At 38.8% G+C, this 16920-nt stretch overlaps 1 protein-coding gene across 8 annotated transcripts in view; it reads right to left on the bottom strand.

Moving 5' to 3' along the window:
* The window catches only part of RGS7 (regulator of G protein signaling 7), a 247291-nt gene that overhangs the window by 56961 nt on the left and 173410 nt on the right, over nucleotides 1-16920 (bottom strand). For all 8 annotated transcript variants that reach the window (XR_007509825.1, XM_049830713.1, XM_049830715.1 and 5 more), the window contains exons 5-6: nucleotides 11725-11831; nucleotides 595-646 (exon numbers count right to left, since the gene is read on the bottom strand). Coding sequence is in view for 7 of the 8 variants with exons in the window: in XM_049830713.1 (XP_049686670.1) it covers nucleotides 595-646; nucleotides 11725-11831 (159 nt within the window). In the remaining variant the exon portion in view is untranslated. The remainder of the gene's footprint in view (nucleotides 1-594; nucleotides 647-11724; nucleotides 11832-16920) is intronic.

Raw genomic sequence — 16920 nt, 5'->3', positions numbered from 1 at the left:
GTAATACTTTACTTTCTATTATCTTCAGATTTTCCTATGTAAGCACACATCAGTAATTACAATGTGTAATTTATGAATAAAACCCCCCAAAACAGGCAAATAAACAAAGTATTTTCTAATATAGTTCATATTAGAACCATATTGGTTTCCATAATAAATAATTTTCCACGCAGTGTATATCAGAAATAAGAGATCTAAACTAGGCATATCTTTAGCTCTGAATCTGAGAATAACTACTGCACAACCATCAATAAAGTGTCTTCTGCCTCACTGAGACTTTGTCATTGTAAATAATTACATTTCCTGGAGCAAACAGAACATGTAAACAGCAAGGTAGGTTTTGATGAGTTTTGAGGCTTCTCCCCCCCCCCCCCCCCCCCCCGCCCAATCAACTCCAATTCTGACTTTAATAAACTTTTAATAAACTTTGAAAAAGGTAACACCACATTCATTTCAATATCAGCAATTCTTGCACAGGAATTACATGACATATGTTTTTAACAGTGGGATGATTAAACAAGACAGACTGCAATGCTGTGTTCATTCATACAATACATATTTCCCAAAAAAACCAAGAAAGATTTCTACACTGACCATAGTCTGTGTTTTCCGGCTCCCAACAATTTGATGGCCAAAAATAGGGTGTCTACAGACAAAACAAAAAGTAGGGAACTCAAGTTAGACAATGCAAAGATTATACAGTCCTTGGATTGATACTGGTTTTCAGAGTCAATTAACATTTTTGGTAGATCTATTATATTTGTTAACTTGACAATTTTGAAATAGGCATCAAAACAGAAAATTACTTTTGTACGCTTCTTCATTGCACTAGTGTCAGAATGGCATTGAAAAAGAACAAAGTGTTCTTTCTATTCTTAAAGTTAAGGGAATAAAACCCACAAGGTTACATAGTGAGGTTCTTTTGCATCTTCCCTAGCAACATACCTCTCACATGTCCTGGAGAATCAGTTTTAGAAGGTAAAAAGACAGAAGATACTTTAGAGTATATTCAGTTCTTCATTTTGGAGAGTTTTCATTAGTATATATTAAAATTCAATACCCTTTCCTAGGAGTTATTTGTTTAAAAATGCCACTAAACACAACCTGTTTTCACAAAGTTATCGAAGTTCTTTTCATCTGTTGAAGTCTATTTCTTTTTCTAATTGTTTACCAATTGTGATTTAAAATGTGATTTTTTTTTTTAAATGGAAAGCAATAAAAGTAACAATAACTACTTCAATACTATGATTATTAAAACTCTGCTAAATGTATTGTTAAAATAATTCTCTTCTACCAAATGAAGAATATAAGACCATATAGACATTTTTCATACAAGTAACTTAATTTTTTAAAAATCATAACTTTTTGGTAAAATGTAAAGGATTATAGTATTTTATACATAACATATTCATCTATATATACATATGCACACATACAGAGAATTATATATTATTTGAGCAGCTTAATTAATCTCATTAAATATGTGGACTGGCCTGGATGGTATCTCAAAACATAGGTGCTTCCTTAGGAAAAACTTCTGCTTTACTCTCTGTTTCTTATTGTTTTTTCTCAAAGATCTCCCAGCTGCAAAAATGGAAACCTCTCTTGCTGCCCACTTCCCTCAAAATTGTTTTAATGTTAATGTCGAAACCAACAGGGCTGAAGGGTGACACATTCACACCTACCGTCAGATTAGACATATATTGTGAAAAATCTCTCTCTGTTGTAATAATGACCCATCAAATGTAATAGGATCAATTTAGAACTGGCTATTTATCAAGCAACAGCAATGAGTTAAAGGGTAAAAAAGAAACTGTCACAAGCTGACTTCAAAGGCTGAGATGTGTTTCTTGTAAGCTGTTTTGTGCTCTGTAATGGAGCAGCGATAAGTCATTCTCCTATCAACTATTCCTTCACAGTGCCACTGAACTCAAAGTCACCAGTATAAGCACAAATGGAAAGAAGCAGAGGAACTCCTAAACAATCAATGGCAGCACTCAGTGAATCCTGGAGAAGCAAGAAGCTCTAAAAGTAATTTAACAATCATATAAAGCATAAAGTCACCATCATTTAAACATACAGTTTTCAAACTCAGAGAGGGACAATAGTCCTTCCTTAGAGGCGTGAAGTGTATTTCGGGAGACGAAAAGCACAACTACATCATTTTGCTTCTAACAATAACTTTAACCTCTGTTTACGGGTTCAAGCTGAGCTTATGGAAAAAGGATGCAGTGAGGGTTACTAAATACATAGAAACCATATCGGCTCAGGCAGCTCCTGAGCTGAAACTGGCTGGGGCTCAGATTTTATTTAGGGGGAGTAGCAGTTATGGTGGAGGATGACTGGAGAAAGGTGCAGAGGAAGATCTCTTTCACAAGTAAAGAGGCAGAGGTTCTTCCAATTGTGGGTATACTTATTGCAAATTCCCTATTAAAACTCCTCATGTATACTTAGTTTTTCTCCTGACAAATTACATATACTCCTATCCCAGCTGAGATTAAAAACCAAATTCTGTCTTCTTATTTTGAGCAAATCCCAAAATTGCTTTTGGCATTCATTTCACATAAGGCTATGAGGAAATATTATATATTCACGGCTATGTGTTTATGATATAAGAGAAGGACTCTGTTGTTTCATACATGAATGAAAAGCTACCCCTGGTGAGCAACAATACTGCAAGCGATAGTTCTGAGAGGCTCTCAGAGAGATTATATCAATCAAGGATAAATCCGATATCACTGTTTTCAGTAATTAGTTAAAATAACACATTAAGCTTTTATTGGGACTCACATATCAGTGGTGGAGGGAGTGTGGGCACTACACAGAATATGGGAAAAGGGGGCAGGATCTTCAATGTTGTGGAATGCCACTTTAGCTCACTAGGAGGCAGAGGTGGCCAAGAATTTTCTGAAGGAAGAAAAGGTGCGTCCCAATGGCAGGACCTGCTTCCGACAGAGGGACTTGGTTCAAACCAATGCTGAGAAGTATGAAAATGCACCGAGGACACCTTTTCTTTTCCGAAGCTGAACAAAACTTTCGAGGGAACAGATAAAAAAGATTTTCTTCCATTAGAGAATACCCGACCAAGACTTTGCAGGTGTGTAGTACTTGGAATGAAAGTGACTGCAGGATGAGATTGGTATTCTGCAAAGATGAGCACAGCAGCTTGAGGGCCAGCAGGCTTGGAGAACAGACACAGGAGGTCTCTTGGGAAAGTAAACGGAGGGATAAAGCGATGGAAGGGGGGTGGCAGTTGTTGTAAGAGACTGCGCTAAGCGTCCAAGTATCTTTAGAGAGAAAGTGTAGTGACAGGCCAGTGTAACCACACTTGCAATCTCCAGTCAAATAAACAGGAGAAAGGGATCATGGAAAAAGCACAAATTAATGGGTGTGCTACTAAGGATGAGTTCAGCCTCCCTGTGCCAAGGAGACAAAAGCAGAAAAGTTAAAACAGAACATGAGTTTTAATTAGCAAAGCACACGGTAAGTCATAATAAAAGGTTTCAATAACATGTTATAAGGTAAGCCAAAAAGAAACCCCAGCAAAAGGCAAACATTATGAGAAAGGGGTTCAAATAAGAGTTAGTACAGATAAGTACAGAAGATTATTAAATGCCTTCCTTTTTTGAGTCTTCAGAAGGAGGGAGACTGTGGTCAGATAAAGATCTTCCTGCCCAGGGAATGACATGCAGGCGTGAGCTCTCCTTGCTGGTGCTCTGAACTGGGCAGGCACAAGCTGCCTCTGAACTGCAAGCCGTGACCCTGCCTGCGTGGTGCTTGGATGCGTTTAATGGGACCTGCTGAGAAGTACAGCTCATCAGCTCAAGCACTGCAACGTGGCCGGAGTTGGCCTCCAGCCAGCTGACTCCCAGTGGGAACAAAGTTCAAGTCTGCCTGCAATCGGCTTCACGAACATGCCCAAAATTAATTTTGACATGAAGATAAGACTACAGGGAAAAGTACAGGGAAAAAAACCAGGAAGACAAATATTTTATATGAGGTCAGACAGTTCAGGTTAGGGGCCTGATGAAATTCAGCATAGAACGCTTAAGGAATTATTGTGTTTTCATGTGGGTAAACTGTGTTTATTTGTAGAAAACAAAAAAGCCACACCAAACTAAAGAATGACTCCTGGTTCCTCAGCACTGTGAGTTATTTGCATGTGTAAATATTACGATGAAATTTTTGCTCTGGTACTTCTCTTTCTCCTCTATCTCTAACTCTTTATAATATCTAGTATCTAACTGGCAAGAGTTATCAAAAGTATTGGATTATCTGCATGGTGGTTAAAGGGGTGCAAGTTAGCTGAAGGGCAAGTTATACATGGAAAAAATATTAATTCAAGTAACCTTTGAAACATGGGCAGTTATTTAAAAAAAAATAAATCACACAAGGCAGAGGAGCCTTAGAAGACTACAGCAAGGGGAAGGTCTGCCTTTTTCAGAAAAGGGAAAAAGCTGACATTTTCTATATTCTAATCTTTCTAGATCTAGTGTGTAGACTGAACAATTGTAATACACTATCCATTTCTCAGTCCCTAAAATCTAAAGGTTACTAACATCTGGATTTTTCAGAAACATATTAGGTCACTGACAGTGTAAAGCCCCTACTAGATGAGAAATAAACAGTAGACGTTATGTATTTTGACCAAAGCAAAGTCCTACCTTACTTTCTTACCAGCAAGTAAAGAATTATGATTTCACCATAAGATATGTGCTCAAAAGCAGCTACAGCTGCTGATAAAGTTGTATTCAAAGAGTACATAACTATTATTCACTTTCAAAGCAGGAAAAGGCATTCGTGGGTGCAGAGACAAGAAAATTTCTCCTAAAACCAGGCACAAAACCAGTGGTAAGGGACAGTATTAAGACTTAAACAGAAAGAAAGTAAAAAAAAAAAAAAAATATCAAGAAAAATCTTTCAAAAGCCTAGACACTGAAAATGCAAAATGATAAAAAAATCAGTCTCTGATTAAAAGATTTTTGCAATGCTGTGATTGTATGGAAAAAAATTCCATCAACAGTAAACTTGTGTGCAGTTAAAGTGACTGATGTTTTCCCAAAAGTGTATTCCACATTTTCTTTCCTAATTGTTTGGTATTAACAGTGATAAAGTTCTAGTCTTAATCTACCTTGCCATGTGTCATGCACACTGGAATACCCCTTGATAAATTGTAGCAATAAAAGTAAATCTTGAGCAACATCACTCTTGGCTGAGAAGAGACCCAGGGAGAAACTTCATCAGAAGGCTCCCATGATAGTACAATTCAGTTATTAGAATGATACATTAAGATTGTGGGGAAACATGTATCACGGTGCCCTGTCCAGGCTGGCCCTTGTGTGCCCCAGACAGCCCCTTGCCTGTCTCTGTTCTTCAGGGACATGCTCTGTGTGCATTCCCACCGCCCCCGGCTGCAGTCGTCCTCAGCCCCAGCGTCTCATGGGCTCCTACCTGCACAGAGATTTATTGTCCCCACCTCTTCAGTCAGACAACGTTGAGCTCGCACAAGGTCTCAGACAGAAATCTGTGGAACCTTTGACTCCGAAAACCCGATTTCCCTACAAATGCAGTCTGAAGTTTACTTTGTCCCTTAGATGTTACAGACTTCAAATTGTTTAATCACGTAACACGTGACTATAATGTATGTGCTGAGTTTACATCCTTCCACTTCTGTTTCAAGAGTCTCCACACAATTTTGCGGTCCGGATATTTCATAATCCCGTAGAAGAATTTGCTAGAGACATTATTCATGAAGACTGGGGGAAGAAGATTTGCCTTGTTCAACAAGAAAAAATTAGGAAGTAAGAAGAGTCTGATAAGAGGATCCCTGGTCTCATGGTATGTGGTCAGGAATGAGAACAGGAGGTGTGTGCAAAGGAGAAAGGTGCCTGCTCTCATCTGATCTGTTAAAAAACTCCACAGCAATGCAAGGAGGCTCTGCCCATGTAAATTACCTTCTCTATACCTGGACTATGCAAACAAAGCTTGGTCTAACTATTTGTTACAACTCACAGGTCCCGAGTACATTGCAGAAGAATTATGACATCCCTTGCAATATCGCATATTCCTATAGCACAAACATTACACAACCTGTGTGCCTTGTTTCATGATCTAGGAACCCTACGTATGCGAAGATTTTCCCCAGGAGAGTTATGGATGTGGTATAACGTGTTGTACCTCAACACTACCATTTTCAAAGAGAAATTTTTGAAGTATCAAGGGTTTTTTGTGAAATGTAGAAAGTCTGAAGGAATTATCATACTTAAGAATTTTACTTTTACTTGGAAACGTGAAGCAGTTCGTCATGAACAAGTATTAAACCGGGAACATTTGTCATTTTGCCATGACATCCCACTTATAGCCGGAAGGAACGTGGGTCGTAGAACTGTTTGGGGAAAGTCAAATACTGTTTATCAGCTCAGGCAGAAATAATGCTGCCAGTTTTTATCAGTACACTTTTAAGGCACTTTGTTTAATAGTATCTGTAATTTGAATAAGCAGCCAGTACAAGTCAGCAGCTAGAGAAATAAGGCTTACCTAGCACTGTACATGCGATCGCAGAGCCGTTGAAGCATTCCGAACAAAACAGGCTGCTACAAGGTTCTTAATGCCATTGACGGAAAAACTGGTTTTGCACACACAAACACATACTGGTTCTCTTGCATTATAAACTAATACCATTAGGTAAACCTAACCACAGAAATCCATAATCCTCTTGTTAATAAAGTCATATGAAACAAAATCCTGTAATATAGCACACATTCCGCACTAAACAAATTGGCAGCAGCGGCTGCTATGCATCATGATCAATCCTGTGATAAAACAAATAGATCTGCTTTGGCCCTACCATAAAATTAATCAATAATAATATCTGAGCTAATGAAACAGCCACTTGTAAAAATGAGCGTTGCCCATCAGCTTTTATAAAACATGATTAATTTCTATGCATTAAACTGTATTACTGAGGAGGGAAATCAGTTACCCCTTGTTGATAGTAATAAGAAAAGGATTGCTGTTTCTGAAGCTGCTCCACTCCATGAAATCTTTTAAAATCTAATTACTAGGATGGGGAAAGAATATTCAAATCACTCATAAACCCTCCTTTGCATATTACTGCTATTCTTCTCACAGGCACTAGGGAGTCTTTATAAACAGCAGAAATCAAGTCTTTGGTAAAAAATAGTTACACACAATCTCAAATGCCTTGCATGATGGATGGCAGAATTCATGGGCATTCAGGTTTACATTCACTGCAGTTGACTCAAATGATCTCCTGATAAAGGAAAAGGGTGATATCACTGGTCTAGCACTGTCAAGCCCACAGAGGAAGGATGCCAGCAAGTACTACTCCACAGTTAGCTCAGAATTATTAATAAAGAGGTTGAGAAAGTTGGAAACAATAGAGATTTTGTCTCTGTGACTCCTCTTTTCTAAGGAGGGCATGGGCATGGAAAGCAGTGGGGGGGAAAGTATGTCTAAGTAGGGAGTTAAAAAAGAAAAAAGGGCCCTGGTAGGGCAGTCAGAAAGACACATGGATTCAAATTTTTTTTTCCTTCTGCGAAACCTAAAGAGAACCTGTATATGCTGAGCCTGAGCTGAAGAGACAATTGCACCTGCAATTGCCAAAGAAAATCTGCCAAATGCTGGGTAAGATAACCTGCTCCTTTCTTATTTCTAAAATCTGGCTTCCAGTGAAATCTTTCCCTCAAGGCATGGTAGATGATCCAGCAAGGCTGTGGAGGGTGGCTGGAGCTGTGATATTCAGCCACAGCCTCAGTATTCAGCATGGCCAGGGGCTGGCCCAGGACTGAGCCAAGAGGCAGGTAGCCAAGCAGGAGATGCGGGAGAAGCATCTCTCAAGGAGATGCGGGAAGCGATGGAATTCCATCCGAGACACATGGATCCACAGCACTTCACGCTCTACACTATGTTGCAGCAAAGATATCCCAAGATGCTTACAGTGTTTGCTATATATTTTTATCCCCAATTTAGGCATAGGAAAACAAGGCCAGAAAGGTTAAATGCATTTGTCAATAAAGTGTTCCCAGTGGCAGAACAGGAAAAGATAACACAGGTGAAATCTTCATCTTGCTAAAATCCATGAGGTTTGCCGATATCTTCACCAGACTCATGCTTTCACAAGAAACTGTTCCCCTTTTCACACTTTTTCTCAGCTGTTTATGCCTTCCATCTTAAAAGTTACAAAACAACAGCAGAACCTGGTTTTCAGAATCTCTGAAAATTTATTTATGTTAAACCATGAATTAATCTCATCAAAAGAATGGGAGTGTAATTATCGCTAGCCTCAAGTATCCTAGGAGTTTGTTTAAAGACAAAAGATACTAGGAAACATTATTTTTCACTATGAACATTGAGACGCTTAGTATGCATGTACAACTTGTAGAATAAATCAACATAGCTTTCCCTGGGAGTCTATAGTAGAGGTTTACCTGCTAAGAGGGTGAGTCAGGCATTCCTCTCCAGGACGGACATATAGCCACTTACATAGACATGGTGAAAAGTCTCAGCGAGTAATCCCTGGCCCCAGGAAGATTTGCTTTCTAAGGTGCATCTGGCTTTTCTTATTTGGGCCCCTCATACCTATTTGCTCTCAGGTAGAGGAGGTTGGTTAGCAGGTATTCAGCTCCTTCTTTGGTCCCAGACTTAAATTACCAGGAAAAGGCAATGCAGCTGTCCAGGATGGTTCAGAAAGTATCTCTATCCCTGAATTTTCTACTTTCCCTTGTTAAGACTAGGAAGAAATTTCCTCTTAAGTAAGGCAATTAATATTTATATCCATTCCCTTTAAATTAAAATGTTATCACAGAAACTAACATAGTTACACCGGAGTAGGTCAAAGAATGATCTGGAATGATTTTTTAGTTTTTTAATTTCTAAGGCCATATTCTTTAAAAAAGCACATGTAACTATGATTGTACAGCCCTCCTGATGGCAAGACTAATAACTGAAAAAGTATAATTTTGCTGGTAAAAGGGCATTTGCACAAATGAAGGATAATCTCCACTGCTTTTAGCTACTTCTATACAACAGAAGGTTGTTTAAAACAAACTGGAAGTAATTTTACTGTCAGGAGGGAATGCGCCACCCTTTGGAAAACAAAAAATGAAGTGCATGGAGAAGATTATTGTAGCTAGCCTGTTTTTTTGTAGGTCAGGTCTTTGTATTGCAGACAGATTTCTCTGCAGGGATGGCTTCTGAACTTTTCAGTGCTGGCAGGTGCATCGTTTTCTCTTTCTATTAAAATACCCAGAAATTTGTGAATCCTGTCCAATACTCAAGGGGTCCTATTTCCAAAGCACCTGAACAACTATTCTAGTGCAAAATTCACACATTTGCAGTCAAACTCTCCTCCCCATTGAGTATGTTGTCTTCATCTTCCTTTTTAACAGCGTCAGTAACAGATTTTATATTAGCCTTATTTTGGTGGGGAATGTGGAATTGTAATGACATAACTTGCTGTTACAACTCCAGTTAGCAGTATGACACCACTATGAATTTTTTCTCATGCTATACACTAACAACTAAAATTGCATTGTTTTAATTTTGTTGGCATAGGAATAGCAATGCAAAAGGTAGCACAGAGAAGCGAACAAACAAAATACTGCAGCTATGTACTGAGCAACACTTGAGGAATTTGTCTTATTTCACATGCATATGTCAAATAGGTGCCAAATCCTTAACTTATGTAAATCAACTGGTATCATTTTATAATCTAACCCTCACTGAAGCTTCATGTGCAAACATGTAGGCTGTAGAACTCTCTGAGGAAAGCCCATGGCAGGGTAGCCACAGTACTCTCAGTTGTTCACAGCGCAGCTAATTCTAATCTATACTTTCCTTCAGTCAAATTATCATGCTAGCAGAGGTGCTCATTTCCCATGTTTGAGACAGAAGCAGGCCAGCAGCTGTGCAGAATTCAATGACCAGCTCTCCTATAAATAAGTCCTCTTCTCTGCAAAATGAAGGCCTCAGATATTTTGTCCTTCTGGCTGCTGCTTATGCAGAGAGAAGCCAAGAACTGGAGCCTCAACCACTCCATGACTTCTTTCAACTTTTTTCTTACCTCATAACCACATCTATGCCTTTCCCTCAGCAGTAAGCCCCTTCACCCATGTGCCATCCCTCTCTTCTTTATACTGAACACTGGGCAGGATGAAGCACCATGAGAAGGAAACTTTTCCCTTCAAATCCTCTCTGCAGGATCTAAGGTAACTGTGGACTGAGAGGAGGAGGCTTGGAATGACTGCTCTTTGTATTACCCATATACACATGTAACTTACTGTCCTACTGAAGGACAGGTTTTTCGCACTGTATGACCCACAGGATCTACATATGAAAATATGATAATATTGTATGCATTTATGCAACAATCATTCTCTTTCTTGCCAGACTGTGCTGTACTTATCTAATTATATAGACTGTAAGATTTTATTTTAGACCAAATATTATGAACTTTTCTCTTCCCTTATGTGGGTCCATAGAACTCAAGCCAACATATTGATGAAGTATCGCACAGCAATTAGTCTAATACAATGTATGAGACTATGATTGGTCTCCAATGTATCATGGTTTTCTTCTGCATTTTAAAGACCACAATCTCAGTTGTATTTTATTCTTGATGGCTTCTTATTTAAACAATGTTTAAAACAAAGCTTGGACTTAAATATCTTGAAGACAATAGATTTTGTTCTACCAGATATTATTTTTCTGTAAGTATTTAACACAGTTAGAACTAACAGAGCAGGATTACCAAACGATGGTATTCATTTCATCAATTTCATAGTGATAATCATCATAACATTTCAAAGCAACAAATATCTAGGGAAGATCTTGGAGCAGCTGTTGGTGATACCTACCAGGAAGAACACCTAATAGGACAAGCAATACAGAACACAACCACCATTGTCAAAGGTGGCACATGGCAAGAAAAGTTAATTCCTTCTCTAGAATGCATAATCAGATACTGTGCAATCATATTTTTTTCAAGTCATAGGAGGTATTGCTCTGCAAACTTCTAGCCTGCTATTCGTTATTAGAAAAGCAACACTCCTGCTCCCCAAGCCATTAGTTTGAAATTTAATATAATAAAATAAAACTATGTAGGTATTTGAAGAATACACACATAGGTATAGGAATACATATACATCCTTCCACCTTGTTCTGAAGCATCTGCATGTTTGTTGTATGCAATGGGACTGATAGATCAATATAGAAATATGTCTGCACTTGTTTGAAGAATACACACTGCTTCAATACTACTCTGTCACCAATAAGGAAATCCTCACATAAGAAACTATTTAAATATTACCCTCCATTTTTTAATCAGATTTCTGGGCTTAATAAGTAAAATACCTCCCCCTTTCCAAATTAAGACTATCTTAGGAATAAGAGCCAATAAGATAATTTTGTTTCCTTTAATATATTTCCAAAATACTAGATTAATTTATTTCATGAGAGATACTTCCACACTTAGCATTATCACACTTTTTCCAGGGATCAAAATGGTCACTATCATCTTAACATTTTGCTAACTTAATTTCCAAATAAAATCCTTCTACCATTTTTTACTTGAAGGGGAATTGCAACCATTTACTAGGTTAAATAAGAGACAAAGTATGGTTAAAATTTGCTATGAATCTTTGTGTAAGGCTTTTAATATAAGCCTCCATTTGCACAAGTCAAGAACATATTGAAAACACCTACCTGGAATCGATAAAAGGTGCCATCATCCTTTAGTGTTAGAACATGGTCTGAGATTGGAAAGAAATAGCCATGTGCTGCCATCAGTGTTCCCAAGTGTAGAGCTTCCACTGTTTGAAGAACAAAAGAAAGATAAATTTGAAAAATTACATACCTTCTTTTCAGCAGTTTAGTTTTTGTGTTCAGATCCACCTTATATCCTGCAGATAACCACTTGACTCTCAAAGTCTTGCCATCATGAAAGTGCTGTCTTTTTCTGTGTAATATAATGATGCAACCAAAAAACCCCCTTTACTCTCCTTACCAAAAGGCTATTAGATGTCCCATTTCTCGCTGCAGTTCTCACTGCAGTACTTATATCAGCATTAGCAGGTAGCTACTGCAATGTTCAGTCACTTGTTTTGAAGCTGAAAACAGGTATCATTTTTACCCTGATGGCACAGCCTGCTTTTCCTCTTCTGAACAGTTTCAGATTACATGATGTTGAAATAGTTGATTCCAACTGCATATCTTCCTCACTAGCTTCATCTGAACTACAGTAAAGGATAGATATTTCCTAAAAGTTTCTTATTACTGGGGAAAAAACCAAAGGATCACAGAAGGGTTAAAATTGGAAGGGACCTCTGGAGGTCATCTGGTCCAACCTCCATGCTCAAGCAGGGACACCTACAGCCAGTTGCCCAGGACCATGTCCAGATGGCTTTGGAATATCTCCAACGAGGGAGACTCCACAACCTCTCTGGGCAACCTGTGCCGGTGCTTGGTCACCCTCACAGTAAAAACAGTGTTTCCTGATGTTCAGAGGGAACCTCCTGTGTTTCAGTTTGTGCCTATTGACTCTGATCCTGTCACTGGGCACCACTGAAAAGAGCCTGGCTCCATCTGCTTTACACCCTCCCACCATCTATTTATACACAGAGATAAGCTTCCACCTGAACCTTCTCTCCTCTAGACTGAACAGCATCTTTTCTCATAGGAGAGATGCTCCAGGCCCTTCATCATCTTCGTGGCCCTCTGTTGGACTCTCTCCAGTGTATGCATGTATCTCTTGTAGTGAGGAGTCCAGAACTGGACACACGCAGGATGAATTCAATTCACTTTAATGAACAAGACCATAATGTGTAACAGTCAGGTTTATATATGCTCTTGTATTTTCAGTGAATCACTGTCCAGTATCAGACCCTGAAGTCTCTTACTCAGTATTGTCATTATTTGGCTGACAAGAACACAATGTTGAAGGAAGAGAACGTCATTTGTTAGAGTCATGCTTTTGTTGCAGCATTTAAGTCCTGCTGTCTCTTTACATTTCTTTACCAACATTGTAACAACTCCAGTACATATCTCTAAAACAGCTGCACAGCAACTTCTGCTGTAACATCAAAAATTTCCTAGTATAACCTGCTAACACCAGTCCACAGCCACTGAAGCATCCTAATTTTAAAACATGTGTCCTGGAAGGGAGCACAAAGGTTTCTGAGATATATGACAATGCCACCAGTTACAGGAGCTAGTGTTAGAGAGGACAACACTGCTGCAGGACAACATCAGGGTTGAAAAAAGGAAAAAGATCAATACAAAGGCCATATTGGACATGTAGGGAGTAAGGGGAAGGGGGGGAAGAGGAGGAAGAAAAAGACAAAAAGAAGACAGAAACGGCGAGATTTTCTTAAAAAATGAGAGATCTTTGATCTAAAATATGAATTCGACATGAATCCAGAAAGTATGCAGAATCAGTAAGGATGAATATTTGCACTATGGAAAACATGTTACACCATCATAACATACAGAGATTCGTATTCAACCTCTAAAAAGAGCTCATTTGTTCCCATCGCCTGTAATTCAGCTTTCAGCAATGGCAAGCATAAATGTTGCAGCACAGATCTGTCTTGCCCTGCCTCTTTAAAGCATCACTGTGGCATCTGACCAGCAGTCACAGCATTATCATGCAGAAAGAAATGCAAGTCCCGATCTGTGTTCTTGTGAACAAACACAGAAAGAGGGATTCACTTATGCTTCACGCATTATCATTTTGGAAATGAAAAGGAAACACAGGCTTATTTATTTACCCATACTTCATCAGCATCCCAGAAAATTCCCTCTTTCACCCTTTTGCTCATCTGGAGACATACATTGGTAAAAGAGATACAGGATGTGGAATGGGACATTTTGAAGCTAACCCAAAGTCAGCAAACATGTGAAAGGAGTAAGAAAGGGGATCTGGACAGTACTTAACTGAGAGCACATAACCCTACCAGGGTTTATTTGATACCCAATAATCCTTGTGATCTCTGTGTTTAGCAGACTGGTTCCTGCCCCTCCAGCAGAGCCATTAGCTAAGAAAATCTAACACACTCTCTCTGGCAGTAAGCTCCCTGGCCTGCCATAAAATGCCACAATGCTGTTAACAAGCCTTCTCCCAGTCACAAGCCTACAAGAAGTCTCTCTAACAGAAGGAAGGTAGTTGCTTTGCTCCTTGTGCTTGAGATGTCTGCAAATCCCCATCTGAACCTTATCCTAATAAAGTCCATGTATCTTTGTTATTCATTTATTTCAAGCCACTAAATTCTATTATCCCTTGGATCAGAAGTTTTGAGTCAATGCTTTCTGTATTGAGTCAGTTGCTGAGGTTCTTTTCATTTTGGTTCACTTCATCTACCTTTTAATTTTATTAAGCTTTTCTTTGTTCTTCACACTGCAACTTATTGCCAATTCCAAAAACTTTATTTTTGTGGGTATTATATATCTTTGTGGAATAAGAGAAAAACAAAGGAAGAAATGTACTGACATTTTTTAGAAAAAGGATTTATTAGATAAGGATGACAGGGCTTGCCAGGGAGCTCTGACGCAGACAAGAGCTCATTCTCTTCAAATTTAGCAGAAACTAAATAGGCCTCAGTTTTGTTTAATGTTCTTCCTGGATTCTGAATTGTAATATTTTTCAAGAGCACAAGGAGCTCATATTATTCCCCTTTACCCACCAATCTTTGGACCACATCTGGACTACTCAGTCCAGTTGGGAATAATATGTCCACTCCAATACAAGAAAGACATCAACAAACTTGAGTGAGTCCCATGGAGGGTCACCAAGATAGTTGGGGCTGGAGAACACACCCTGTAAGGAGAGGCTGGGGGAGCTGGGCTTGCTCGGACTGAAAAAGAGAAGGTTTTGGGGGTGCTTAGCAGCACCCTTCTAATGCCTAAAAGGAGATTACCAAAGGAGGGACCCAAGATCTTTATAGAATTGCATGGCAATTTAAAAAAAAAAATAAAACGAGAGAGAGAGAGAGACAATGGTAATAAGCTAAACCAGGGATGATTCTGACTTCATCAAGCAGCAGAAGCGGCTGCTCAGAGAGGCTGTGCAGACTGCATCCTTGGAGGGTTTCAAGACCTGGATGGATAAAGTCCTGGGCAACATGTTTGCATGTTTGACCTTACAGTTCAGCCTGCTTTGAGCAAGGGGTTGGACTAGAGTCCTCCTGAGGTCCCTCTCAACCTGAATTAAATTACAACTCTGACTCTAAGTCAGTCAAGCAGAAGTGGACCAAGGAGCAGAAAAAAGGGATGGAGATAGTTGGAGAAGAAATTATTTGAAAGCTCCTGCCAGAGCAGCCTATAATCCTGGCAAGGTTGGTTACAGTAGGCGTAAGAGCTTATCTTTCTCTCACTACCCACTGAGTCATAGATGCAAGTATATAGTCACTACTAGTTCTCTATGCAAAACATGGAATGAGCGATCTGTCCTTCTCCAGAAGCCAATTAAGGTTATTTAAGATCTGAATAATTCCTAATAGGAGCCTATATCTCTTCTTCAGTTATGTATGTAGATTAAGGTGGTTTTACTCTCACCTCAGGCAATCTCGTTCAGCTAGGATGAACCTACACTAACTCAATGTGAGGGTATCTCTCTATCCCTTTAGCCATTAAGGGTTAATAAGGACATATAAACTTGTCACATCTCTTCTTTTTTTCCTTCAGCTAATAGACAATTAATTTTCATTTTTTATGGCCATCAATCCAGCAACTTATTCCAGCATTGCGTAAATACAAATACATACATATACCTTTTTGATATCAACCTAAGAGCCACTGTAGCTCACACTTGGGAATGTGAGCAGTATCTGCTTTATGAAAAGAAAAAGAAAATGAAAAAGCCACACATGGTATAAGAATAAAAACATTCACTTGAAAGTCTAAAATTTTCTCAATTGGTAGTTATCTGACAATGAGGCAAGTGCACAACCAAAGCATTATCAATAATCTTTGCACAAAAATTGAATAACCTATAAATCACATACAGCTCAAACAGGTGAACAACTTCCACTAATTATAAACAGTAAATTATGTCCACAAAATTGTAACCCTGCCTCACACCAGACTGGTAGGGGAATAACTCTGCTGCTCTCTGCACAGCAGCAGTAGAACTTCTGCACAGAAAGAAAACACAGCTCTCAGGAGGTTTCTAATCTCCAACAAAAAGTTGCCCAGTGTATTACAGACACAACAAAGGCAACACTTTGATATACATCTCACTTTGCTAAAATCAGACTGAAAAATAAATACTGTAAGAAGCCAGTGAAGTAGAACTGTAGGACTTAGAAAACAAAACCGTGAGCTTGAAAAGGAAAATGTAGCCAGCAGCAGACTAGTCCTACATACCTAAATGCCTAGAAGTTCAATTCAGACAGCTTCTGCATCCCCCAGCTACTCCTGCATGTAAAGTTAGGGGATTTTCACTTGAAGTATGCTTATCTGGAAGAATGGCAGACGGAGATTAGGAACATCAAAAACTTCTATGAAGTGCATTAGTTAAAAAGAAATAGAGAAGCCTGAAAAAATACTTTAAAATATAAAGGTTCCCAGGTAGAAAAAGTAATGTTTATACATGTTCTGAATAAAAATTCAAAAAAATGGAGGAACATAGACTAAAAGCAAGAAAATACTGGGCTTTTAGATGGCAAGTGTGCAGAGACGCACACAGAAATGTGGTATCTACACAACTACTATTTTCCAACCTTCAGCCACTGTGTGTAAGAATATGCAATGTAAACTACATTCTCAGTTACACCCAGATAGCCTTACTGAGAATGCATAATTTGAATCACAGTTAACTGCTATGCAATGAATAAAAACCACAGCAAGAGCCATCATGCAAAAAATCTGAGGAGAAAAAGCTCATGGAGGTGTAACTGGTAGAAC

The sequence above is a fragment of the Accipiter gentilis genome, chromosome 28 (assembly GCF_929443795.1).
Source record: "Accipiter gentilis chromosome 28, bAccGen1.1, whole genome shotgun sequence".
Lineage (NCBI taxonomy): Eukaryota > Metazoa > Chordata > Aves > Accipitriformes > Accipitridae > Astur > Astur gentilis.
This window is presented reverse-complemented; position numbering and strand designations above follow the sequence as displayed.